At 41.2% G+C, this 27,655-nt stretch overlaps 1 protein-coding gene across 4 annotated transcripts in view; it reads left to right on the top strand.

The window, feature by feature from the left end:
* The window catches only part of LOC126259806 (DENN domain-containing protein 1A-like), a 289,351-nt gene that overhangs the window by 82,811 nt on the left and 178,885 nt on the right, over window positions 1-27,655 (top strand). For all 4 annotated transcript variants that reach the window (XM_049956834.1, XM_049956836.1, XM_049956835.1 and 1 more), the window contains 2 exons: window positions 4,454-4,711; window positions 8,877-8,978. In XM_049956834.1, the coding sequence (XP_049812791.1) occupies window positions 4,454-4,711; window positions 8,877-8,978 (360 nt within the window). The remainder of the gene's footprint in view (window positions 1-4,453; window positions 4,712-8,876; window positions 8,979-27,655) is intronic.

Below are 27,655 nucleotides of genomic sequence, written 5' to 3' on the forward strand. Positions count from 1 at the left end.
CCTTTGGTATCGCCAGTGGTCCTCCTTTCACGGGAATAAGCTGTGGCTTATTAAGCCTCTCCCAGTGCCTCGGACGACCACCTCTTGGCCCCCTGCCACCACTTTGTGCACATTGAGCCCAAGTTTTAACTGTCCGCCACTTCCTGACAGAACGCCCATTTTTTAACCGTTTATGTTCCTGCTTGGGTTTGCCATCTGATTTATCTACCATGTTAACAGATGACATGCAGGCTGTCGACCAAATTTTACTTTTTATACTCCAAAGCAATATGATGAAGACCATTTAATTTTTAGTTTTTGATCTCTGTTTCTGTGTGGTGTCTTTTTTAGCCCTTTTCCCACACACCTGTGTTTAGCTGTCTTCTAGTATGCCAATTGGGACTGAGGTATAGTTGTTTTTTAACTCCTCTCTGTCTTCGTGTTCTATAGTTTTGACTTGGGGGTGTGTGACCCCAGTTGTTTTCTGCGCCCTAAAGCAAAACAAAACCAAAAACCAATCATCCTGCGGCACTATCTGTAAGCTGGTGCAGTTTCGTGACAGGCAGTCTCGAACAATGGTGTTTCTACCTGATATGTGATGCATGTTGTTATAAATTGGGCTATATATTCTGCTTGTATACAGTACCACAATGAGCCATGATCTGTTGTACACTGGAAGAAACAAGTTTATGGTTTTTTGTCAGTAAATACTGTAAAACGTCTTCCTTCCACTGACAATCAAAAATATTTGATGGCCACGTAAATTGCCAGCAACCCATGACTGATAGCACTCCATTTCTTCCACTGTGGCGTAAGGTCTCAAGTAAAAGGCGAATGGTTGCCATCAACCATCCGTTCTCTGTTGCAGTGCTGTGCTGATTGCATTTTGACTTGCGTCCATCATTATAGTCAATAGGCCACTAATGGGTGGGTGAGCCAGCCATGCTGCTGGTGCCAAACATTACTTGACTGCATGGCACCAAAGTCCAAGATATCTTTGGATTACCAGTCATATGCTTGCCTTAGAGCAACACACTTAGTTGTTCCTGCTGACTTGCCAACCTTGGAAGATGTTGCTGGTAGTGATTTAACATTATCAAAAATCTGTGCAACCTCTGTAGGTTGTCAACAAAGTCATATCTTGCACTGCTTCCACACATTTAGGAAGCGGTGACAAACCGGCAGAGGAGACTACTTATCCTCTTATGTGCCAAAAACACTCTTTGCGGTATTAATAACTATGCCTTACTCCTGCAGGCACTGAAAAAGTTGCCGCAGGTGAGCTGCATGCTCCTCAACTGTACATCTACATGAATACTCTGCAAATCACACTTAAGTGACTGGCAAAGGGTTCATTGAACCACCTTCACAATAATTCTCTATCGTTTCACTCTCGGACAGCATCCAGAAAAAACTAACACCTGAGCATGAGCAATGGCCTTTTTAAGTCAGTCACTTGTGACACACGGTAATGATCAGAAATTGTGCAAGCATTGAGTGTCTGGTAATTCTCGCATAATCATTATCTTTTTTGTGCACAGTGTGTAATGGGAATGCAGAAGGGGTATCTGATCTGATCACAATACTTGTTTTCAACAGCTCTCCAAACACATCTTGAACTACCAGTAGCTTTTGAGATATAAGCCTCCTTGGATGGGCAGTGATGGGTGGCCAAGTGATGTGCAGCTACGGTGCACTGTCAAGTGGCAACACTTCCTGTTGGTGGCAGCCCGAAGGTTGAAGACTGGAAATGCTTTTGAAGTATGCAGCTAAAAAAAGTGTTCAGACCTGTGGTCAGCATCATTTGCCTGGGTGGTTTCCACACTGTTGTATGGGCAAACAGATCACTGTAATTAAGGAACGGTTGACTAAATCCATTGACAGATGAAAATGAGACAAAAAATTCAGACTGAGTATAGGGTCAGCGACACTGGCATAATATAGTCCTGGGTAAACTCATTTTCAAGACCCAAAGCAAGTGTTCATCACGAGTTTAATTGCATGAACTGTTCACTGTGATGAGTATATGCTCTGTCAGTGTGGCAGGTATAACACTCAGTTGTTTGGGGCAAATACACACTGCAGATCCAGAATCTACAAGGATATTTTTACCAGGGATGCGATCATACGCAAGTAACCTCTGTGACTGTTGCAACACCAATGATGTTAGTTTTGCATTCTGCCTTTCAGTCTTCAGTTTCGATGCACACGTTGTTGATGGTGATTGTTGTGGTGTCCTGTGACATCTGTACATGGCATTTGGGTATCAGCAGGGGTGGTGAGCTGCATCTCCAAAACACCTGTAGTACCAGGACCATTGGTTAGTGGTTGCATTAAATCTACGACAATCGTATTTTTGACATCTGGTCCGCAGCTCAGGATTATGCACATCGCAGCATTGTAATTTGTGCTGCTGTGCCGATAACTTCAAGTTCATGTGCACAATCTGATCTTCAAACTATTCCACTCTTTGCTCCTGCACTGGCACATATGTGCCTGTTGTACACGTTTTGATGGTATTGATTGTGCTTGCTGCTTCTGCAATTTTCCATGACCATTGTCAGTCGTATCACAATTTTTGTGCCTATTGGCACTCCAGACTGGGAATTTGTTATTGTGTCAGTCTTCTCTGCCAATGCCTGCTACAACAAAACTCGATGTGTTGTCATGACTGTGCAAATACCAACTGGTAATTTATGAAGTCACAGCATGCATAGTGATTGCTCACATAGCAGATTGGGGCCAGATAAAGCACTTGTAAAGCTAACAATGTTTGAGATGGGAGATCTGTTACCTAGCTGCTTGTCATTAAAAACTTTTTGCAACCAAGCTCTGGTGACAATGTATAGTGTCATCCAAGTGCATCCTTTAGTGATTTGTAGCTATATTGTGGTATGTCTTCTGTTTCTTCTATCATTACATCTTCTGAATGTGAAACCGTGATTACATACTTATCATTAGTGTGCACTACATGTGCATGAACCATGTTAGTGGGTGATTAGACCAGAACAGCGAAAGTTTGACATGACCAAAGCGGGTTGTGGGTCTTGACGATTTATGTCGATGGCCACTCATTGCCGAGTAGCAGTTTGTTTCACTTTAACTTCAATCTCTGACAACAGTGATATAGCGTTTCTCTTCAAGGAATCACTTCAGAGTCACCACAATGGGTAATTTAACTGTAAGAAATAATTCTCATATATATTGTGGACGTGATAATTAGTCAGTACAATAGCTTTATTGCACACCAAGTAGTAACAAATGTAAATACAAAGAATACTTGACTGAGCGAGGTGGCGTAGCGGTTAGAACACTGGACTAGCATTCGGAAGGACGATTGTTCAAACCCGTGTCCTGCCACCCTGATTTAGGTATTCTGTGATTTTCCGAAATTGTCTTGTCACGAAGCAAGCTGGGATATTTTTAATTCCCCTCTTGTTTTGCCATCTGCCTCCTTAAATTCGTTCTTTCATTTTTTACAATTTACCATTAACATACACGAATGTAATCTGTATTTTCATAAAGGAGAAAGGTTGGCCCTCAGTTCTAAAGGATTTAACACCATATCTAATTTTGTGCTTAGTTTTATGTATGTATTTGATTTTCTAATGTATTTTGTTTATTCCTAGTTAGTAACTTTCATTATAGGGTGAAATCAGTAATTGTGTCCTAACTTAAATTCTATTGTTGATGTATAAACAAATATAAATTCTGTAATGATTGTAAACATTTGGAAGACAAAATGCTAGAAGTCTTTAAGTATCTATTTGGCTCTAGTCGGCAACATGTTAGCAAAGCCAGCCCTTCTCTCTGCAGGAGAGCTTCTGTGAAGTTTGGAAGGTAGTAGACGAGGTACTGGCGGAATTAAAGCTGTGAGGACGGGGCGTGAGTCGTGCTTGGGTAGCTCAGTCGGTAGAGCACTTCCCCGCGAAAGGCAAAGGTCCCGAGTTCGAGTCTCGGTCCGGCACACAGTTTTAATCTGCCAGGAAGTTTCATATCAGTGCACACTCCGCTGTAGAGTGAAAATTTCATTCTAGAAACATCCCCTAGGCTGTGGCTAAGCTGTGTCTCCGCAATATCCTTTCTTCCAGGAGTGCTAGTTCTGCAAGTTTCGCAGGAGAGCTTCTGTGAAGTTTGGAAGGTAGGAGACGAGGTACTGGCGGAATTAAAGCTGTGAGGACGGGGCGTGAGTCGTGCTTGGGTAGCTCAGTCGGTAGAGCACTTGCCCGCGAAAGGCAAAGGTCCCGAGTTCGAGTCTCGGTCTGGCACACAGTTTTAATCTGCCAGGAAGTTTCATATGAGCACACACTCCGCTGTAGAGTGAAAATTTCATTCTATCTCCGGTGTCTGTTTGCTCAATAAATAATGATGAAATAGATATTTGTATGGACATTAAAGCTCTTTAATGTGATGATTTCACAACTAATCATTCCTTCATGTGAAATATTCTTATGAAAGTACATTTTTGTTTCAGAGAAATTTGACAGAATACTACAGTGCTGTCGATGGGCACAATATGATGGTTATATTTGCCTCTATGCTATATGAGCGTCGTATCATTTTCACTTCAAAAAAATTATCAAGACTGAGTGCCTGTGTGCAGTCTGCAAATGCTGTGATCTACCCAATGAATTGGCAACACATATTTATCCCAGTTCTTCCAATGGCACTAATGGACTATTTATTTGCTCCAATGCCTTACTTGATTGGTGTACCTGAGCCAGTGTTGCAGGTATGATGATCTACAAAACTATAAACTTACCATCTTATAAGAATTGATTGGTTATTTTGTCACATTCAGAGTCCAGAAGATGTATTAGTAAAAATACATTTTCTGATCAACACAGTAGAAAATATTGGATACTCACAGAAAGGTCACAGTAGTAAAAGTACAAAGAATGAGAGAGGTAAGTTAGACCATCCAAAATGTACCCAGAACAAATAAATGTATCAAGGTGCAGTTTTCATTAAGTTATAGGAGGAAATGTAGCAAATTTTGTGATGGATGCAAACATTATAGTACATTTATAGCTGCCAAATTATGACACAGACTTTGTTAACGGAAGTATATAGCTTCTTCTGATGAGGATTTCAGTGACGTAAAATGTGCGGAACTTAATCAAATAGTAACAATTTAATGAAACCACAAGCCACACTCCTGCCATCAGGAGATGAGGTCCCACAAATGTCTGTCCACGGCAACAGATGTAAGGAAATGTGCGACTTGGTTATGGTTTGTGTGATTATTATGACTGTCATATCATGGGCTCAAAATGTTGACCTTGAGTATTTACACATGGTTTAAGGTGATTGCAGACAGACATTAGTCCACACTGAATTTCATCTGGACTCATCGCAGCACAGGCCTGCATTATATAGCATTCTGTTTTTTTCTTTTTTTTATGCTTCTTTCTCTCTTGTGTCCAGCCTCCCCCCCTCCACACACACCTCACAGAGGTATGAAGCCTGCTGAACATGCAAGCTACTTTCCTATTTTGTTTTTCCCTTAAGACCAGCAATTTCTAAATGTTCTGTTAAGAATGTGTGGGGTAACAAGTATGGTCATCCTCACCTCTCTCACAAAGATAATGACATGCTCTGTAAACGATCTATACCATCGAACAGTTTGGTGTGTGAGAATAAGCACTCACACATGCCGTCTGTGCTCAATACACTTGCTTGGAAAAACTTTCATTCACCTCTAATATTAAAAAAAATGTCTGTTCATTATATTTTGGAAGATAGGGTGATATTTTTTATTGGGCTTCCATTAGAGAAAGATGACTTTCTAGTAGCCAATTATTAGATCACTACAAGTTGGAAGACAATGATCAGAATAGGTGTTGTTACTAGAGGCAGCTGTGGGCAGTAGCTGTTCTGAGTAGGATGTTCCCTGTGCCATTCACGCCAATGATTGACTCGCATTCAGGAGGACGACGGTTCAATCCCGCGTCCGGCCATCCTGATTTAGGTTTTCCATGATTCCCCTAAATCGCTCTAGGCAAATGCCAGGATGGTTCCCATGAAAGGGCACGGCCGACTTCCTTCCCGTCTTTCCCTAATCCAATGAGACCGATGACCTCGCTGTCTGGTCTCCTACCACAAACAACCCCACCATGCCAATGATTGAAATGTATCCCTGTTGACTGCAAGATTAAGAATCGAATCTGTGACTGTAGACAGTCCCTGTGTATCTCTGCATTGTGGCTTCTATGTGTTAAACTTTGTTAAAATTCTCATTGAGAGAAGTGCAAGACTTTGCTCTCTGAACAGTGTTTCAACAAATGAGTGAAGTTATCTCAATTTCTATTGACTGTTTTCAGACCTGCCATCCATGTTTAATACCACATGGCAAGTGAAATTATTTATGCATGCAGAATAAATTTAGATTGTAGAAATGTGAGGTTGTAGCGGCAGTTGTGAGAGGAAAATAGAGGACTGATAATGTACACATGAATGTGAGCAAAGTGATGCCCGACATCTGGGAAGGCAGCGGCGGAGGGTTGTACCTGGCGGCTGACCTTGGTGTATCCCTAAGTGACAAATTTCATGCTTCAGCTGTTGTTTTCAACACTGATTTGCAAGCAGTTGTGATTACAAAATCTCTCTAGATGGGGATGGCCCACTGGCAGGTAGCTGGACACCCATGGACACAGTTGGGCAGGGATGGGGGAAGAGCTGGGATGTAGTAAACACTGTCATTCTGCCGTGGCCCAGGGTACGCAGAAGGGGATGACAAAGTGCCTTTTGCATACGCAAAACGTGTGCTATAGGGACACCTGGTAGGTAGGCTACCCCACCTGCGCCTGCCTGGGGTGAGCTGATGGGCCCCGAGGAATGCCTGCTCCACATGGGGGCAACATTGGAACAACATTCTCTGTATGTTCCACCAAATGAATTCATGGAGAGTATGACTGTGAAGGCACTTTGTGATCAGCTCATGTAACTATTCCTTCTCCTGATGGGCTATAATGCTCAGAATGTGTTATGAGACATCTTTTCTGTTTGAGGGGATGAATTGTCATTCTCTATAGTTCCTCGTCACTCCCCATGAATCCTGTTCAGTGAGAAATGGATGCTGATCATGACTACAGGAGTCACTTGTAAAGCAGAGCAACTCCTAAAGGATGCCACTGAAATTGATGCTCAGCGGGAGGAAGTAAGTCTGCACTTTGACAGCTGTCACGATCAGCCATGGAAAGGTGGGTTTGAGCACACACATTCAATGGCAGGCAACTGTAGATGCACATGCAGCATTTTTGGTTGTGAAGGTAAAAGTAAGACAAATCATAAAAGGCCATATCAGGAATTTCTGAATTTAATTTAGTTAAGCACTAACATTTGAGAAGTACTTAGTACAATTTACAGCATACAGTCCGTGTCTCCAAAATGAGCTATACTGACTCGAGGGAGCCTATATGCACAGGCTGTAGGCTTTGTTTGGGCATTGTAGGTGTTAGTAGAACATTATGCGAGCGTCACTGGCACAGCAACTCCAGCATTTCACAACCAGAAAGAGCTATCTCGAAAGACAATACAAAATCAGAAGTGATGGGACCATGTTGGATTTTGTCCTGTGAAGTTACTTTCAGTCTTTGGTGTATTTAACCCCAGTAGAAACTGAAAAGAAAAGGGACCCATTTGGAAGTGTCCCGTTGCAAAATAGACATCGGGGTTATTTGATACACTACTGCAGAATGTTGCATGTTGTTGTAATACACGTACTGATGTACTGAGACGGGCAGTTTTCAGTTAGAACATTGCTTTGAGCTTCAGTTGTTGCTGTAAGATAGTAGTTAGTTTTGGCAACAAAAAACTAAATTTTTCTTTCTGAACATTAGTTTCTTATCCCAATGAATTTGGTTTAGAATCTTTTGATGGGGTTGGCACGTCTGTCAGACTGAGCAGTACCCAAAAGGAATCTTTCAAAATCCAGATGTATACTCCACAAAGCTAACTATACACAATATTGAGACCCTGGTTTATTTTAACATAGAGACAGTTACTAGCATCTGGTAGTCCACATAACAGCCGTGAAACACTGTACCTTTGATACACATTTCCAAAGTCGTCATGCTAACTACAGATACAGCTGCTCTGTGGTGGGGTAAGTAGTGATTTTCTGCAATCAGTTGTAGGTGGTCATCAGAGCTTAATTGTTTTGCCCTTCCTGTTAAGATCTCAGAATAATAATTTTGAAATCCAGGAGAATCAGGTGGGTGGTAACACGTCAGAATCCAGGGCAATGAAATCACTAGTGACAAAGTGTATCATGCTTGTGGGAAGAAGAATGTCATTTTATGTTCCGTTCACAGCAAGCAGTTCCTTCATTAATGAACTAGAATGCTGTGTGAGATACCATGTAGCTGGATTAGAGGAACAGTGGGGATAAAAGCTGTTAAGTGAACAACATGGCGTTAGGTTATCTTTATTCAGCCTCAAAGATGTAACAAACGTTCTGACACATCTCTGCATTGGGAAAACACCATTGACAATTGGTTTCCAGCTCCAACAGGAAACTCACTGTGTGTGTGTTGTATGCTACAGTAAAATTTGTGTTCACTGTCTGGATTTTTATATGGTGACAACAGTGCAGCTTTTCATTTAAATGTTGACTGGCTGCTATGTTTAATGATAGATCAAGTGCTGTATAAATTTTAATTTTTTGTGGATTTCCATGACTCAGGTAGATTTTATCATGTAATCTATCATAAACAGATCAGTTTTCACAATTAAACTTTGAACATTTATAACTAAACCCATCCTGAAATGGTTAAGCAGTTGTGTTTCTGATGTCAATATCAGATGCCCTGAGAAGGTTATTTGAAGCTGTATTGTCCTTTGTGGGTGTAAATTGATTACTATTGTCATTAGATTGGATTTTTTCTTTTTTACAGCGTGTCAAAAGAAGTGATCTTGGTGAAGTTATTATATTGGATGCTGACAGTAATACTGTGGAGACACCTTTTGAAGACCTTGAGTCTCTCCCTGCTGATGTGGTAAAATATTTTAAAATTTATCATACAAGTCCTTAATATTTTTCCATATCTTAAGCTTCTGGTTCATTTACAAACCAGGTCGCGAAAGAAGAAAGCAAAAATGTTGACCTTAGTTGAGAAGATAGAAGGTAGGGACGTGACTGTTCATAACTTTGACTCTTGAAAACAATGTAAGCTGAAATGATTGCATGTTAGAAGTAGCAAACTTCTCACAATAAATTATGGATGTAAGTCATTTAGTAGATCTTTGTGTAGTCCTAAAAGTCTTCCACAACTAAGATACCTCTTAGCAGAAAAGCTATTTCAATCACCGAAATATTTTTCTTATGGCTAACCATCACAGCAAAGGAGCATAGCTGTCTCTCTGGGATGAACCATTATTTACAATTATCTGTGGGTCTCGAGAAAACTAGGTGATGGTTTTAAAATTTGTATAACTTGTTGTGGTGGTCTTCAGGTTAAAGGAAGAAAAATTTCATTATATTGTTCATACAGAAGTTGAGAATTGTGATATTTTAAATAGCATTGGATTGAGATAATGTAAATATCTAAGTACTATTCTCTATTTCCTTTACATATTTAAAGGAGTGATTTTATACCCTGTTATGAAGGGATCTAGGAAGACAAATAACAGTACAAGTCAGTTCCTCTATCAAATCAATCCTTCAAGGAAAAAAGTCAGTCTTGAAACAACATTCACACCAGCAATCATAGTGTCATTATTTGAAAAGGGTTTTTTTCACTTTAGTCTTCAATGTGGAGCAGTTAGAAATTGGTTACAGTCAAGACTGGAGATAGCTTAGGTGTAGGTTATTTCAGTAATGATGAAACCTAGTAAAATATTCTTGGTTTTAAAGTTGTTCCATTGTGAACAAAATATTCGAGTCTTTGATAGCTGTCTCACCATTATTATTTTGAGTAAAACTACTGACTGTTGGAGTTTGTATGGCATTACACTTACAGAGGCAAAGTAACAGCGTCTGGGACCTTCCAGAGGAGGGCTGAAATGGCACATACGCTAAGAGACGAGTTTGGCAGCTCTTGCCCACTATGGGATCAAGTGATGACAGGTGACCCTAAGGTGCCTAGGTCGTTTTCAAAACTGCTTCTCCCACCTCCCTACAAGTGTCAAGCATCTGTCTTTGCTTCCACTGCCATTCCTTACTAAGTAGGTCCCTGCTAATCCCTGTTACAATTGTTACATTTATTCTAATCCTGGTTACCTCCTTTATAATGTAGTCCCGGTATAAAGATGCATAAGTAAAGACCCTTGTTTTTTTAAATTCCATTGTGTGCCCATTCTATGGCAATATTGAGCCAAAGTCAGCTTTCCCTCAGAGTTTTCTCCACTTCTTCCCAGATAATCCTTCATTCGGATGGCAACACCCTATATGAACCCTATCTAATTGTTGGATGTTGCCTAGTATTGGTATTGTGATTTACCATGGGTTGGCTTCACCTGTCTCCTCTTCTCTCCAGATTTGAAAGCATCTGAAAATTTGTGCAAAATAATTAACACTTGCCACCTATGTTCCTCAGATCCTGTTGGCAGGTCAGTAGCAGCTACCTCCATTTCTTTTGTCTGTAGTGGTGGTGGATCACCATTCTTCATTGATGGCATTAAGCTGCCCTTCCTGGACTGGTTTGCCCATCTGTACCCACATTTTTAGTGATGAGTTGTGGCTGTTCATGACAGTTAGTGATCAAAAGTTCTTCTTGACCATCTGTAATACAGTTTTCACTAATGTTAGATTTCTTTTGTGATCCTGAGCAGCTTTTCACAATCTTCAAAAGCTTTGTAGTTTAACTGAGAATCTAAATTGATGACTGTAACTCATCTTGTTGATAACAATGCACTAACATTGTCTTTGATGGCTAAAAACCATCTAGAGCAATCTTTGTGATTGGGGGGGGGGGGGGGGGGGGGGTTGGGATAACTTTGTCAGAGTGGAGCTTGGGTCTTCCACAGTCTTTGACTGCTTTTGTTGCCTGCAAGAAGTCCCACCTGAGAATAAAATTGATTGCAGCCTGTTAAAACAGAACATTTGAAGGGCTTTGTTCTATCATTGCTAGTTATTCTTGCAGTTTATATTCCTTGTGGTTGGACCTTCAGCACAATCGATTTTGTATCACAGAACATAATCCTCTTTGGCTGGTGATGATAAAAATTTGACTTTTCAGAAAGAAACCATAGTCGACTGATGTCTGGACAGGTTGGCCTTTGTTGATGATGTCAGTGAGATTTCTGGACATCTAGGTGACTTTTCGCATGAATTTTTGTCTGTGGCAGCCTCTGCTCCACAGATGATAGACTGAATTTGATGGCTAGGCAAGCTGTTGGCACCTTTGTATGGTGAGGGGAAGTGGCTTTGGTGTGTTGGGGAGAAGCCTTGTCCAGGGTATGGTCTGCTACAGTCATCTGCAATTGGCTGGCTCAAATAGAAACATTGTGATGATTGACTTCTGATGGGGCAGTAGTTATAAAAAAAACTTGTCTTCTTCCTCTTTAGTAGAGTACAACATGTACAGGGCATCCACAGTGTGAACATACTGGCACAGTGTCCTCTGGAAGAGATTAAGGAAATGAAAACCTATGTTTCTAGCATTTGTAGACTTAGAGAAAGCTTTTGACAATGTTGACTGGAATACTCTCTTTCAAATTCTATTGGTGGCAGGGGTAAAATACAGGGAGCAAAAGGCTATTTACAATTTGTACAGAAAGCAGATGGCAGTTATAAGAGTTGAGGGGCATGAAAGGGAAGCAGTGGTTAGGAAGGGAGTGAGACAGGATTGTAGCCTCTCCCCGATGTTATTCAATCTGTATATTGAGCAAGCAGTAAAGGAAACAAAAGAAAAATTCAGAGTATGTATTAAAATCCATGGAGAAGAAATAAAAACGTTGAGGTTCGCCGATGACATTGTAATTCTGTCAGAGACAGCAAAGGACTTGGAAGAGCAGTTGAACGGAATGGACAGTGTCTTGAAAGGAGGGTATAAGGTCAACATCAACAAAACCAAACGAGGATAATGGATTGTAGTCGAATTAAGTTGGGTGATACTGAGGGAATTAGATTAGGAAATGAGACACTTAAAGTAGTAAAGGAGTTTTGCTATTTAGGGAGTAAAATAACTGATGATGGTCGAAGTAGAGAGGATATAAAATGTAGACTGGCAATGGCAAGGAAAGAATTTCTGAAGAAGAGAAATTTGTTAACATAGAGTATAGATTTAAGTGTCAGGAAGTCGTTTCTGAAAGTATTTGTATGGAGTGTAGCCATGTATGGAAGTGAAACATGGACGATAAGTAGTTTAGACAAGAAGAGAATAGAAGCTTTCGAAATGTGGTGCTACAGAAGAATGCTGAAGATTAGATGGGTAGATCACATAACTATTGAGGAGGTATTCAATAGGATTGGGGAGAAGAGAAGTTTGTGGCACAACTTGACAAGAAGAAGGGATCGGTTGGTAGGACATGTTCTGAGGCATCAAGGGATCACAAATTTAGCATTTGGGGGCAACGTGGAGGGTGAATATCATAGAGGGAGACCAAGAGATAAATACACTAAGCAGATTCAGAAGGATATAGGTTGCAGTAAGTACTGGGAGATGAAGCAGCTTGCACAGGATAGAGTAGCATGGAGAGATGCATCAAACCAGTCTCAGGACTGAAGACCACAACAACAACAACAAGAACACTACTGTTACTCACCCAGTACGATATCAGATCGCCCACGAAAGATCACAGGTTTTCAAAAAATGATATTGAAAACTAATCAGACAGTTGGACAGTTAGAAAAGAACATGTGCTTGTCAGCTGCAATTAACAGATACCACCATTTTTGACAAGTCTGCTCTTCAGAGTAACCAATATATACCGGTATCACTGCTGTGGGCAAGTCTGCTTTTGAAGATTGGATTTTTGAACTGCACAATCACCTAAGAATCCATAATTACAAGAGAAACTTAGTTTGGACCTTGATGATGCTGACCATTATCATTGTTATTGTTCTTTTTCTTTAGCATGAAAACTGGTTTGCTGCAGTTCTTCACTCTAGTCTCTTTTGTGCAAACCTCTTTATCTCTGCACAACTACTGCAGCTTGCATCCATTTTAACTAGCTTACTATATTCAAGACTTGATCTCCCTCAACAATTTTTACAACTCGCATTTCCATTCTTAAGCAAGTGCATGACTCTTTGATGCCTCATGACATGTCCTTTCAACCAATCTCCTCCTCTAGTCAAGCTGTGCTGTAACTTCATCTTCTCTGCAGTTCGATTTGGTACCACCTCATTAGTTATTCAGTCTTAACTTTCGGTATTCTTCTGTAGCACCACATCACAAAAGCTTCTATTAGTTTCATGTTTGAACTGTTTATCATTCGTGTATCACTTCTGTACAAGACTAGACTCCAGGCATGTACCTTCATAGAAAAACTGCCTGACATTTAAATATATATTCATTGTTGACAAATGTATCTTTTCAGAAATGCTTTTCTTGCTATTGACAGTCTGCATTTTATATCCTGTCTACTTCGGCCATTGACACTTTTTCTGTTCCACAAGTAACAAAACTTGTCTACTATTTCTATTTTCCCATTTCCTAATTTAATTCCTTCAGCATCTCCTGGTTTAATTTGACTGCATTCCTTTACCTTTGTTTTACGTTAGTTGATGTTCTTGTTACAAACTCTTTCCTCTTTCCAATCTGTAAAACTTAGTATGTAATCAAAAACCTCAAAGTTTTTATTTGTTCTTTTCCTTTGTTGTTGACTCAATAAACATGTATGTATTAACTAAATGTGGCATTTTTGTGCTCGGGCTGATTTTTATTTCAACCTTTTCTACATTTTGGATATGTTTTTGTAGTTGTCAAGTCAGCTGTGTATTTTGGCAGTGACAAATTTAACGTGTTACACTGGTGTTTGTAATATTTTGCCCTGTATATTTTTTAAAAATAGTGGTATCTGATACTCCCAGGGAAACTCATTATGATTGTTCCCAGTTAAAATGATTGTTTCTTAAGAACTTCACCATTATTAAGCTTAAATCACTGAATGATTATTGTGGAATGCTTCTAGAATAAATCACTTGTATTTTTTACTTTTTTTATGAGATACACAGACTGAAGTGCTTTCTTTTACTTAGCAGAACCATCACCAGTGATGAATTGTTATACTAAAGGTGGATGATTTTAGCTTGAATAACATCTAATATGACTTTGGATTAGTGGCAATTTTTTGTGGTAGTAGCTGTCAGAGTATTCTCTTTGCTTTTTAGCTTTTATTGATTATAATGGTTTCCACAAAAAGAAACTATCCAGAACCAATTTTTATAAAATGCTTTTTATTTTATTTTCCCAAAACAAATTTCATAAAAGGCCTTTTATTTTGTATATTAAAATGTTGCAACCTCTTGACTGCCATGTAATTTACTGTTGCTGCTTAACCATATTGTAATTTAAAATCTCTTTAAATCCACATTCAAAAATTAACATGAGAATACCAGACCACTGCTTATTTATTCTTCAACTTCAGTCCATTGGTGGACAAGGTGTTGAGTCATAGAAAAATTCTGCTAGTGCTCTAACAATCTCCAACTAATGATTGTACTTAAAAAAAAAAAAAAAAAAAATTGGAGATTTGCTAATTCACCACTTTTACATTGAAAAAGAAAAACTTTCCCCTTTTCAAGTGTTGCCTTGTAACCTGTATTACTCTCTGACACTATTACTTTCCAGTTTGTTTGGCTGCTTTTTTTGCAAATAAGACTCAAGCACTCAATCAACATCTGACATTCGAAGGACATTGCTTTTCATACTGTACCGTGTTTTAACATAAAAATCCAGAATGTAATATACCTCTATGCTTGATATGCCGGCTCAGGATTCTCTCTCATAAACAGCAGCCTAACTGGAAAAATACCACATTCTTTTATTTCTTCTGCCTGAACATTAACTCCCTATCTAAGTTTATCCTTGGTTTCTTTCACAGTTTGCACAATGTACAGGTGGAACGATATTGGGGATAGGTTACAACACTGTCTCACTCCCTTCTCAGCTAGTGCTTCCCTTTCATATCTTTCAACTCTCATAACTGCTCTCTGGTTTCTATAGAAGTTGTAAAAATTCTTTTGCTTCCTACCTTTGCTTCCTACCTTATCCTTGCTACCTCGTGTTTCGGAGAGTGCAGTCCATTCAATATCGTGAAAAACTATATTTAAATATACAAATGCTACTATTGTAGAATTACCTTTATTCAACTTGTCGTCTAAAATAACTGAGTGAGTATTTCCTTGTATGTTGTATATTTCTCTGGAATCCAAACTGATCTTCCCCCATGTCAACATCTACCAGTTTTTCAAACAGCATGTAAATAATTTGTGGCTATATTTTGCATCACAACTCGTTAAACTGGTTGGTTGGTGATGATCACACCAATTCACACATGCTTTCTTTGGAATAGGGATTATTACTTTCTGAGTCGCAGATAGGCACAACAAAAAGGCTGTCAAAAATGAAGGTTTCGGCCTCGCTATGTGGTGAATAGCAACTTTCCTTTTCATAATATTGTTACATTCCATCCTGGATTTTCCACTGTTTAATTATTACTTTCTTCTTGAAGTCTAAGGGTGTTTCGCCTGTCTTGTATGTTTAGAAAATTAGGTTGAATAGTTTCTTCTTGACTAGCTCTCTTGAGGATCTTAATGATTCTGAAGGAATGTCATCTACTCCACGTGCCATTTTCAGACTTTGGTCTTCCAGTGCTCTGTCAAATTCTTCTCACTATATCACATCTTTCATCCCATCATCATCATCATGTTCTTCTTTTTCTATATTATTGTATTCAAGTCCATCTCAATTGTAAAGTCATTAAATTTAATTCTTCCATCTTTCAGACTTTCTTTCTTTGATTCATCTGAGTTCTACATAGTCATGAAGCTGCTTCTCATTTCTTCAATTATTTTTTTTTCTTCTGTATGCTGCACATCACAGCATCTATCTTTCCTGAGCCTGCTTTGCCATTTCGCACTTACCATCAAACTCATTATTAGATACCTGTATTCCCTTTTGTCTGCATACATTTTCTCTCTGTGTCGGTTAAATTTATTGGACTTTGTCTTTTTGCTTGTCTGATCCTCTGCTGCCTTCAATAATTTCAGCTCTTAAAATTGCTCATTCATCTTATGTTGTATTTCTTTCCCTGTCTGTCATTTGGTACCTAATACTCAAACTAAAGACAACAATAACAACAATGTATTTGATTTTGTATTGCCAACACTGTACTCAGCTGACTAAGTATTGTTCTTTCAGTTACTGCACTTCTCATTCCCAATATATCTAAGTTCAGCCCATCCATTCCTCTTTTGAAATTCTTTAGCCTGCCTACCTGATTAAGGGATCCAGTATTCCACACTTCACTCCATCAGGGTGTATACGACCCGGGACAACTGGGAGATCAGGGAAAAACCCGGGAATTTTTTCATCCGGGAGAAAACCGGAAAAAACCCGGGAATTTTTCGGAATTCCGGGAATTTTTCATTGTTTTAGCTTCAAGTTAAATTTTTGTAAGTTTCACTGGTAAGAATTGATTCTCTTGCTACTGGAGAATGATACAGCAGAATAAAATGTAAACGAGAGGGAAAAAATAAAACTTTAGTGGCAAAGGAAATGCGCAATTTACAACAAAACACCGAGCACGCACAAGCGTCTGCAAATAGCAAAAATATGTCAAAGGCGGTAGGGTGAAGACTATGTAATTCTTTGTAACAATAAACTGCTTGCTGCATGACGTTACAACTGTTCACATTAGGTTTGTTAGAAACAAGCAAGCAGCCAGAAGCAAACGAGAAACATTTTTATCACGCGCCCTAGCTGCCAGATTCGTGCATGCACAGAATTGTCTGAGTTGTAGTGGGGAGGGCGTTAGTTTCCACGTGACCGATGTTTGCGTTAAGTGAATTCGCTGCTTCTCTTCGTTTGCAGCTCCCACGTCAAATGAAAACTAAAAGGGTTTCTGTGGCCGGGATCTATCAAGTGAATTAAAATACATTCACATAATTATGGAGGGCAAAAATATATTATTACTTTCAGTTTTCTGATTTTATTTTATTTCCAATTTATTAGCAGTCATGCATTAATTGCCTTGCAGAACAATGAAGTTATTTTTGCAAGTTTGCTAAAGAAATTTGGCTTTATTAATCTTTCCGCTGAGGCAATCATTTTATTTGAAACGAAGTGTTTCATTCCAAAATATTGGCTAGTTCCAACTGATCACTGAATTTCAAGTGCACGTTATCATCTTCTGCCATGTATGGCATTATGACATAATAAAGAACCAAACATGAGATCGTAGATTACTGGTACTCCAAGAAAGTGTATTACATGTGAAAGCTTAGCTTCTGTTGTAGCTTGTTAATCTTAGATACCAATATTATATGTGAAAGATTAGCTTTTCTTGTAGCTATACTATGTATATCAATGTAAACTGTTAACTTTTCCTCTTTTTGTGTTCACGATACGTAACCAGTGATCTTGCTATTGGCTGACTATAATATGTGTCCTATGCTCTGAATATCTGCTGTCATTGGCTGGCGAGATCACGTGGCATGAGATATGATTGGCCTACAAAAGGGCTTCGCAACCTCGGTTTCAGCGCTCCGCAAACTAACGCGCTGTGTTTGGTGCAATTTGAATATATACTTTCGTAATACGAAAATATGCAGCATGTATTTTCCTGCAAATCAAAGGTCTTTCCAAAACTCTTCTCCTTTTTTTTTTTTCATTAAAAGTCTTTCCAAAACTTCTCTCCCCCGTCTTTACTTCTTTTTCGGGAAGTTCTACGAGAGTGTATAAAACGTTAACCATTCAAAGGATTGATAAGTTTTACAGTTCCGAGGGAAAATCTGTAGAAAACCTACTGTCACTTAGCACAGAAAAAGTGTATTTTCGCCCGAGAACTGCATATTTTTTTAAACGGGATATCCGGGAATAATCTGGGAACTTTTTTTTGCTTGTCCCCGTGTACACCCTGCTCCATAGATCACTAGATTTGTTTTTCCTAATGAACTCATCCTCCTGTGTAGTTTCTTTTAAGATCTTGGCCACCCCAAGTGTCTGTTAACCTTAATAGTTATACTAACATACTTTAATGAGTTGTATACTGGCACAGTGAAATATCTGCATAAAGGTTGTGTTTTTGAATTTTACTTATGGACTTCATGTTTGAGGTAGTTGTTCCCCTACCTACTATAATTATGTGAAACTTTATTAGGGACACTATTACTTGTTGCTTCCCCCAATCAGATGTGTGGAATATGTTATGTGATATACACAACATTTTGTACGAGGGCAGTTCAGTAAGTAATGAAACACATTTTTTTTCTCGGCCAATTTTGGTTGAAAAAACCGGAACTTTCTTGTGGAATATTTTCAAACATTCCCGCTTCGTCTCGTATAGTTTCATTGACTTCCGACAGGTGGCAGCGCTGTACGGAGCTGTTAAAATGGCGTCTGTAACGGATGTGCGTTGCAAACAATGGGCAGTGATCGAGTTTCTTTTGGCGGAAAACCAGGGCATCTCAGATATTCATAGGCGCTTGCAGAATGTCTACGGTAATCTGGCAGTGGACAAAAGCACGGTGAGTCATTGGGCAAAGCGTGTGTCATCATCGCCGCAAGGTCAAGAGAAGACTGTCTGATCTTCCGCGTGTGGGCCGGCCGTGCACAGCTGTGACTCCTGCAATGGCGGAGCGTGCGAACACACTCGTTCGAGATGATCGACGGATCACCATCAAACAGCTCAGTGCTCAACTTGACATCTCTGTTGGTAGTGCTGTCACAATTGTTCACCAGTTGGGATATTCAAAGGTTTGTTCCCGCTGGGTCCCTCATTGTCTAACCGAACACCATAAAGAGCAAAGGAGAACCATCTGTGCGGAATTGCTTGCTCGTCATGTGGCTGAGGGTGACAATTTCTTGTCAAAGATTGTTACAGGCGATGAAACATGGGTTCATCACTTCGAACCTGAAACAAAACGGCAATCAATGGAGTGGCGCCACACCCACTCCCCTACCAAGAAAAAGTTTAAAGCCATACCCTCAGCCGGTAAAGTCATGGTTACAGTTTTCTGGGACGCTGAAGGGGTTATTCTGTTCGATGTCCTTCCCCATGGTCAAACGATCAACTCTGAAGTGTATTGTGCTACTCTTCAGAAATTGAAGAAACGACTTCAGCGTGTTCGTAGGCACAAAAATCAGAATGAACTTCTCCTTCTTCATGACAACGCAAGACCTCACACAAGTCTTCGCACCTGAGAGGAGCTCACAAAACTTCAGTGGACTGTTCTTCCTCATGCACCCTACAGCCCCGATCTCGCACCGTCGGATTTCCACATGTTTGGCCCAATGAAGGGCACAATCTGTGGGACGCACTACGCGGATGATGAAGAAGTTATTGATGCAGTACGACGTTGGCTCCGACATCGACCAGTGGAATGGTACCGTGCAGGCATACAGGCCCTCATTTCAAGGTGGCATAAGGCCGTAGCATTGAATGGAGATTGCGTTGAAAAATAGTGTTGTGTAGCTAAAGGATTGGGGAATAACCTGGTGTATTTCAATGCTGAATAAAACAACCCCTGTTTCAGAAACAAAATGTTTTGCATTACTTATTGAACTGCCCTTGTACTATTATGTAGCTTAATAATGTACAAGGGGGTGAAATTAGCTAACTGATAAATCATGCAGTAAAATGTTTATTTCAAAGTAATCATCCTGCACAGGGAAAATACTTTCCTCAAGAACGGGGACTGTTTTACAGTTGGAATATCTTACTCCAGATGATGCCATCAACTTTTAAGGCATACAGTAGAGCTGCCTGTTCTAGGACATATATTGGTTGTAGTTTGACTTTGTTTTTAGATATTGACAGTACCAGCATAGCAAAGCTATGTTGCTTAATGTTGCAGGGCTAGGTCAGCTACTGTAAAGGCGGCTGCCTCTCTTCAGAAATCATTTGTTACTTTAGCATCTCCTCTGACTAGATTTTATTATTAGCGTGATGATTTTAAATTGAATTATTGAAATCACCTCAAATAACAAAAAAGGGTTTAAAAATTGAGAGGAAAATTTTGAAAAATAGTAAAAAATTAACCATTCACTCCTTTATAGACCAATGGAGTTAAAATTATGAATTCATAACACCAATGTGTTGATGTATAGTACAAAGTTTTAATTATCACATTGAAAAAATAAAGTTATGTAATTAGTTATTTGTTAGTGGGTATAGGTCTGCATTCCTGGTGCACACTGAAGTCCTTGTCTCACTGTACCATAGTGTGATGTTACAGGAGCTAAGAGAAAATGGTGTTGCCCATTGATAAAATCAAGTATTATGTGATAATTCATTTTTGATAACAGTGCAAATATCTCAGTTATGTGACAAGTAGAGTAAAATGGTGTAGCCTGTTGATAAAATGGAGTATTATGTGATAATTCTTTTTTGGAAGAAGTGGAAATGTTGCCACTTCTTTAGCTGCCTGGAATGGCCTCACATAAAGACAAGTAGGACACATACGTACCCCCTGGTAAAGGCCAGGCCCAGGGAGGGGTGATTACCCAAGCTGGTACCTTCTGAATGTGCCAATTGATCCCTCCGCCCATTTCTCGGGAGGTATGACCTGAGGTGTGGACAATCACCTAAGGCGGGAGTGCCCTCAGAGAGGACCCCCACTAGGAAGGTGCACACCATCGGAGACACCAGTAATCATGGGGGATACTTTCACAATGGTTTCTCTACTTCTACAACTTCTGCCCCCAAGAGAAAGCTAGATCAGTCTCAGCCATGGAAAATTCTTCCATCAGTGCCAAAGTTCCTAGTTTTTTCTCAGTCTGACGAAGGTCAAGACTTCTCCACAATCAACCTTTTCGTAATTCACAAAGGTGTTGACACAATTGCAGGCCCTGTCAAGTCTTGTTCCTGGTTATGAAATGGCACCTTGTTTTTAGAAACAGACAGTGTCCTCCAGGCACAAACATTGCTTCGAACTACATTGCTACAGCGCCACCCAGCAGTAGCCGCCCTCGGCCATCTCGGGGTCGCTAAGACTCACTGCTGGCGGCTAATCAACCACCCGATCACTGGCAGCAGGAGCTACCCCTGGATCAGGATCTTCTGCCTTGGGTTGACTGTCGTTCCAGGCTGTTGGCCGCTGGCTTTCAGCGGTCATTGAATTGATGGCAACCGTGTTGAGATTTTTCCTTTTTCTGTCCATCCTATGCCAATTATCCATTGGAATATCTACGGACTTCACTCCAATAGAGATGATTTGTCGATACTCTTAAGATCCTACTCCCTGGTCGTCTTCTGTCTTCAGGAAACAAAGCTACTTCCCCACGATTGCTTTGTTTTCCCTCATTTCCAATCAGTCCGGTTTGATCTCCCCTCTATTGATGGCACTCCAGCACATGGGGGGGGACTTATGAATCTTCTCCATGATGCTATCCATTATCACCCAGTCCCCTTAAACAGTTCCTTCCAAGCTGTCGCTGTACGTCTTTCCTTTTCTGGATCACCTTATCTCTTTGTACCATATACATTCCATCGTCCACACCAATGGCGAGAGCTGATCTCCTTCATCTCCTTGGTCAGCTACCCCCCCCCCCTCCCTCCTCCCCCCTCCCGAATCTGCTGGTTGGGGACTTCAGTGCCCACCACCCGCTTTGGGGATCTCTGCATCCTTGTCTGAGAGGCTCCCTTTTGATTGACCTCTCCCACCAAATGGATTTTGTATGCCTCAAGACTGGGAACCTATATTTTTGTCTGCTTTCACGTCATCCTTCTCTCATCTGGACCTTTCAGTTGGTACTGTTCAGCTAGCTTGGAGCTTTGAATAGTTTGCTCTTGCTGATCCACACTCGAGTGACCATTTTCCATTTGTCCTTCGATTACAGCCACAACTGTCATCTATGCGCCCAAGATGATGGAAGTTTTTCCAAGCGTATTGAAAACTTCATTTGATAACCGTCCATTTCCTAGCATCAATGATAAGGTCACTCGTGTTATGGAAGTTATTCCTACAGCAGCGGAACATTCAATACCTCATACCTCCCCTTTGCCCCGGCACCTCCCCCAGTTCCTTGGTGGAATGAGGCATGCCGTGACACAAATTGTGAGCGGAGATGTGCTCTTCGCATTTTCCGCCACCATCCTACATTGGCCAATTGTATCTCCTATAAGCAGTTACGTGCACGATACTGTCACATCATGCATGATAAGAAGAAGGCAAGCTGGGACTTCTTAAACAGCCCCTTTAACACCTTCACTCCCTTGTCTGTGGTTTGGAGTCGAATTCGACGGTTATCCAACACGTCTAGTTTCTCCCGGTGCCTAAGTGTTGTACTGTTTGCCATTGCCATAAATCCAATTATGGACTGTCTCCTTCCTGATGTCTCAGGCTCCCTCTTTGTCGACTATCTTACAATCTACTACAGCTCTCAAAGGACCAGCCTTCTTGAACAATGTCTTCAGTGATGTCTCGATCACCTCCACTCGTGTAGCATTGAAACCGGCTTCCTATTTTCTCCCAGTAAGACCATCTGTGTAAATTTTTGGCATTGTATGGAGTTTTATCCGCCTTCTCTACATCTAGGCCCTGTTGACCATCTGCTTGCGGACATCGCCAAATTCTTGGGACTTATGTTTGACAGGAAACTGTGCTGATCTTCCCGTTTCATATCTTTCGGTTCGCTGTCTGCGATCCCTCAACAGCCTCCGTGTTCTGAGTGGTTCCTCCTGGGGAGCGGACCATGAGGTGGTCCTCCACCTATATTGTGTCTTGGTGCGCGTGAAATTGAACTATGGAAGCCTATTTTACTCCTCTGCAGGGCTATGTATTCTACGGCATCTCGACTCTGTCCACCACCGTGGATTATGTTTAGCATCTGGAGCATTTTACACCTGCGTGGAGTGTCTTTACACTGAGACTGCTGAACCTCCCGTTGTCCAATCGGCAAGCTTTCCTTCCGAGTCGTTACACTAGTCATCTGTCTTCCATGCCTGCTCACACGATCCATGCCCTTTCTTTCGACACCTCCTTGGATTTAGGATATGCAGGACGCCCTTCCTCTCTGCTACCACCAGGAGTCTGCTTCCGTCAACTGCTACATTCCCTATCCTTCCAATTTCGAAAAACTTTTTGACAAATGAGGGTACAGCACCACTTTGGCTTTGCCCCTGGACCTGCCTTCTCCGTGACCTTTGCAAGCTTCCCAAGGATTAGTACCCCTTATAGTTTATTGTTGGGCATTTGCAGCTCTATCCGCACAAATGGAGGAGGCCACATTTATTTACACTGACGGCTCAAAGACCACATTTGGTGTTGGGAGTGCCTGTATTGTGGGCAACACCCCTATTAGATTTTGGCTTCCTGACCAGTGCTTAATTTTTACTGCAGAGCTTTATGCTGTTCTCCAGGCTGTCCAATACCTCTTCCCTGTGCTTGGACCTCTTCCTCTCAGCATCATTGTCGGGAGGAGGTAATTTTAACTAGACTCCAGATAGGGCACTGTCTTTTTAGCTCTCAACATCTTTTAAGTGGCGATCCTCCCACGCTTTGTCCCCACTGCTCTCAACTGTGGACAGTGAGACACCTTCTACTTCAGTGCCCATATTTTAATCTTCTACGTGCCCGTTTACAGCTGTCACCTGATATATCTTCCCTTGTAGCATATGACATGCGGTCAGTCGATCGCGTCCTTGAGTTTATCAGTGTCAGTGAGATGGCATCGGTCATTTGAAGCTCTTTTTCGGGGAAAACCACCCACCTTCAAATAGCACTTTCCTAAGATTTCCTTCCGTTTTTAGTTTCCCTCCTTGAGTTTCTCTCGCATCGCTGCTCATATGAAATTTGGTTTTTTACCCTTCACTAAGCCACAGAATGGGCGCTTATGACCATAGCAGTTTTTTGCCCTAAAACCATATTTTTTAAAAAAAATATCCAGCCACTGTCGTCGTACAGGCATCCTGTGAATTTCCCTGAATGGTGTTATCTTCACTAGCCCAAACTGTATCGCTGAGCATCTTGCTCAGTATTTCGCTCAGGCCTCAGCATCGCTCCACTGTCACCTGGATTCTTCTTCTCAGGTACCACCTGGAATGACTTCCTTTGTGTTTCATTCCCCACTGCCTGGAGCCTTATAACACTACGTTTAGTGAGTGTGGGAATTTGTTAGTGCTCTTGCTCTCTACCTCGACACTGCTCCTGGCTCGGACTGGGTACACAATCAAACGCTTCAGCACTTATCGGCAGTTAGCCAGCATCATACAATTGCCCTTTTTAACCATCTCTGGAGCGAGGGAAAATTTTCTTCCCAAAGGCAAGACAATGTCATTATTCCAGATCCGAAATCTGGTAAAATCTCTTTTCAGATGGACAGCTGTTGTCTAATCAGATTCACCAGTCTCCGGTGCAAGTTACTCGAAAGTATGGTAATTTGAAGGTTGTATTGGACCCTTGAATCCTGGAATCTTTTTGGCTTTGACCCAGGTTGGTTGCTCTGCTGCAGATAATTTAGTCCACCAGGAGTCTGCTATCTGAATGGTTTTTGGCCAACTTCAATACCTTTTTGCAATCTTCTTCATTTTGCAAAAAGCATAAGACACTACGTTGTGCCACTGCATCCTTGCCATATTATATGATTGGGACCTCCATGGCCCACTTCCAATTTTTATCCACAGTTGCACTTCACAGGTACAAGTTGGCATTTTGCGTAGCACCTCCTGTCTGCAGGAGAGTGGGGTAGAACAGGGTTCTGTTTTGAGTGTCCCTATCTTTTTAGTGGCTGAGTGATGTGATGACACTAGGGCCTATCCACCTCTGTTTGTGCTGATGATTTGTGCATTTATTTTTGTTCGTCCATGATTGGCGTTACTGAATGCAGACTGCAGGGAGCAATACAGTGAGTACAATCTTGGGCTGACACTCATGACTTCCATTTTTCGGCTGCCAAGACCTGTGTAATGCATGTCTGCCATTTCTGTACAATCCATTGCCATCTGGATCTCTACATTGAAGAGCAGACCTTCAGTGTGGTGGACTGTTATCCCTTTTTGGGGTTGGTCTCTGATGTCTTTTTCACATGGTTTCTCCATCTTTATCAACTAAAGCGGACAGGTTGGTTGCACCACAACGCTCTTCAATGTCTCAGCAACACCAGCTGGGGCATGGGCCGCTCTACTATGGTATGGCTCTACAAAGCATTGGTCCAGTCCCGTGTAGATTATGGGGGTCTCACATTCAACCTGATACACCATTGTGGAGTATGACTGGCAACTGGTGCCTTCCAAACAAGCTCCGTGATTGGCCTCTGAGTAGAGACTGGAGTTCCACCATTGTGGGTTCTGGCCAACAACTGTTGATTATGTGTTATCACACCTGCTATTCCCCAGAGCACCTGAACTACCATCTCCTCTTTCCAGATATGGAGATCCATCGCCCACAACAGTGACCCAGATCTTGGTTTATGATCACCGTGCACATCTGGTCCCTTTTTTCTGATCTCTAGCTTTCCCCTCTACCACCTCTTCTCTGAGCCCACTCATGTAGACCTCCATGATGCATCCTTCATCCACAGCTCACGTCTTGACCTAACAGAAAGTCCATAAGATTCAGCCCACCCCAAGGTCCTGTGCCACCAATTCTTCTCCACTCTTGGCACATGTTGTGGTTTAGTAGTAGTCCATATTGATGGCTCAGTGACTGATGTTCATGCTGGCTTTGCTTGCCTTTGTGTGGGATGTAATGAACTCCACTCCTTGCTGGATGGCTGCAGTGTTTTCACTGCGCAGTTGGTAACGATCTCTCGTGCTCTTGAGCATATCTGTTCCTGCACCAGTTAGTCCTTCCTCATCGGTAGCAAATCCTTGAGCAGTTTACAATCTTATGACCGATGGTACCCTCGTGATCCCTTGGTTCTGACTATCCAGTATTCCCTTTTTGCCCTCAAACAATGTGGATGCTCAGAGGTTTTTGTCTGAACCCCAGATCACTTAGGGTTCCTGGGGAATGAACTCACTGGCAGGCTGACCAAATTGGTGACTGGCAAACCACATCTTGAGATTGGTATTCCAGAATCAGACCTTCAGTCAGTATTTCGCATCAAGTTCTAAGGATCTGGAATACGGAATAGCATACTCTGAATTTGCTGAACAAACTATGGGAGATGGAGACCACGAATTTGTAGAGGTCCTCCATGCAGGCCTCTCACAAGGACACCATCGCCCTTTACCAGCTCTGCATCGCCTGGAGCTGCCCTATGGCAGACTCTTAATCTTCCAGACACATTATCCCTTGTGTTAGTAGACAGTGGCCCAGCAGCTGATCTGATTTTGCAGTTTATTCATGAAGGTTTTTTTTACCATTCTCTCTAAGTGAGGGCACCTTAACATTATTGATCCAGTGAGGGGTCTGCAGGATGGCCTATTGTCTCCTCTGCGCCGAATAGGCAGCAGCTGCCTGGGCCTTGTGTTCCGCCCCTGCCCTCACTTGCCAATTCTTTTGCTCTTCATTCCCATTTATGAATGTTCTGTTTGACTTGGCTCCTCTGTTTCCCTGTGCTTCTCTTGCCCAGTCTGCGACACTAATCTTTTCTGGGTATTGTTGGGTGGGGTGCCTCTGGTAAGTGGCGAGGGTGTGTCCCTCATCACACTTTCTACCTTTGATGGCCTCCATCTGCTCCCTGAATGGGGCACCTCTTTCATCTTTCTTGTCCCCACTGATACCTCCCCCAGCTTTCTCTCCCTTTTGTTCTTTCTTGTTCCTTTTTCTCAACTTTATTGACTTTCGGTAGACCTTGGGGTTTTCTTTCCTTGGGTTGTGTGCATAAGGTCCTTCTTTGGTGTGTTGTTTTGTTGAATTGCCTGTTCCAGTTAGGAAGAGCTCATGACCTCATAGCTTCATTCCTTTACTCATTATATCAACCAACCAGCCAATTTCAGTGTCTGCCAGGACTGCAGACATGTCCCTGCAAAGAAAGAAACAATTAATTTCATAATTTAAATTATTCAAAGTGATAATTAAAACTTTGATTAGCATTCAAAAAAAGGAAAGCATACAGTCGTTAAGGGGAGACGTAATGTAAATTGTTCAGAACTAATGTAGGTACTCTAATGCACATTCAGCTGCACCATAAATAGTGAGTTCAAAAAGACATGCAGATACGGGTGTGTGTGGGTTAAGAAATGTTGGGCAATTCTGTAATATTAATAGAAGATTAAATTCTTAGAGATTTGTATAGGGCTTGATATTTACCTCATGTCCTTAATGATCTGCAACAATGCTGGTATAGCTGCATTGGCTATTGTCTCCTCGTGTTGACTTCTTCTCTGAAAAGGTCAGTTTGAAAATGCAAATTCTCTTTGCATCGGGATGTGGAGATAAGGTCGTAGCTCAGTAGGAGAATGAAGGCTTGCGACTTCTGCATATTATAACTTTTAGTTACATGATATTGAGAGAGTGCAAGTACATACATCTTTCTCGCACCAGCTCAAAAAACCAACAGACATCTCGATTGGTGGAAAAAATATGACACACTTAAAAAAATTGATAGTATAGCTTTCAATTTTCTCTTAGCTTACTCAGTTACGATCATACCTCCCTAAGATATCTTTGTTGTTTGCT

The sequence above is a fragment of the Schistocerca nitens genome, chromosome 5 (genome assembly GCF_023898315.1).
Source record: "Schistocerca nitens isolate TAMUIC-IGC-003100 chromosome 5, iqSchNite1.1, whole genome shotgun sequence".
NCBI lineage: Eukaryota > Metazoa > Arthropoda > Insecta > Orthoptera > Acrididae > Schistocerca > Schistocerca nitens.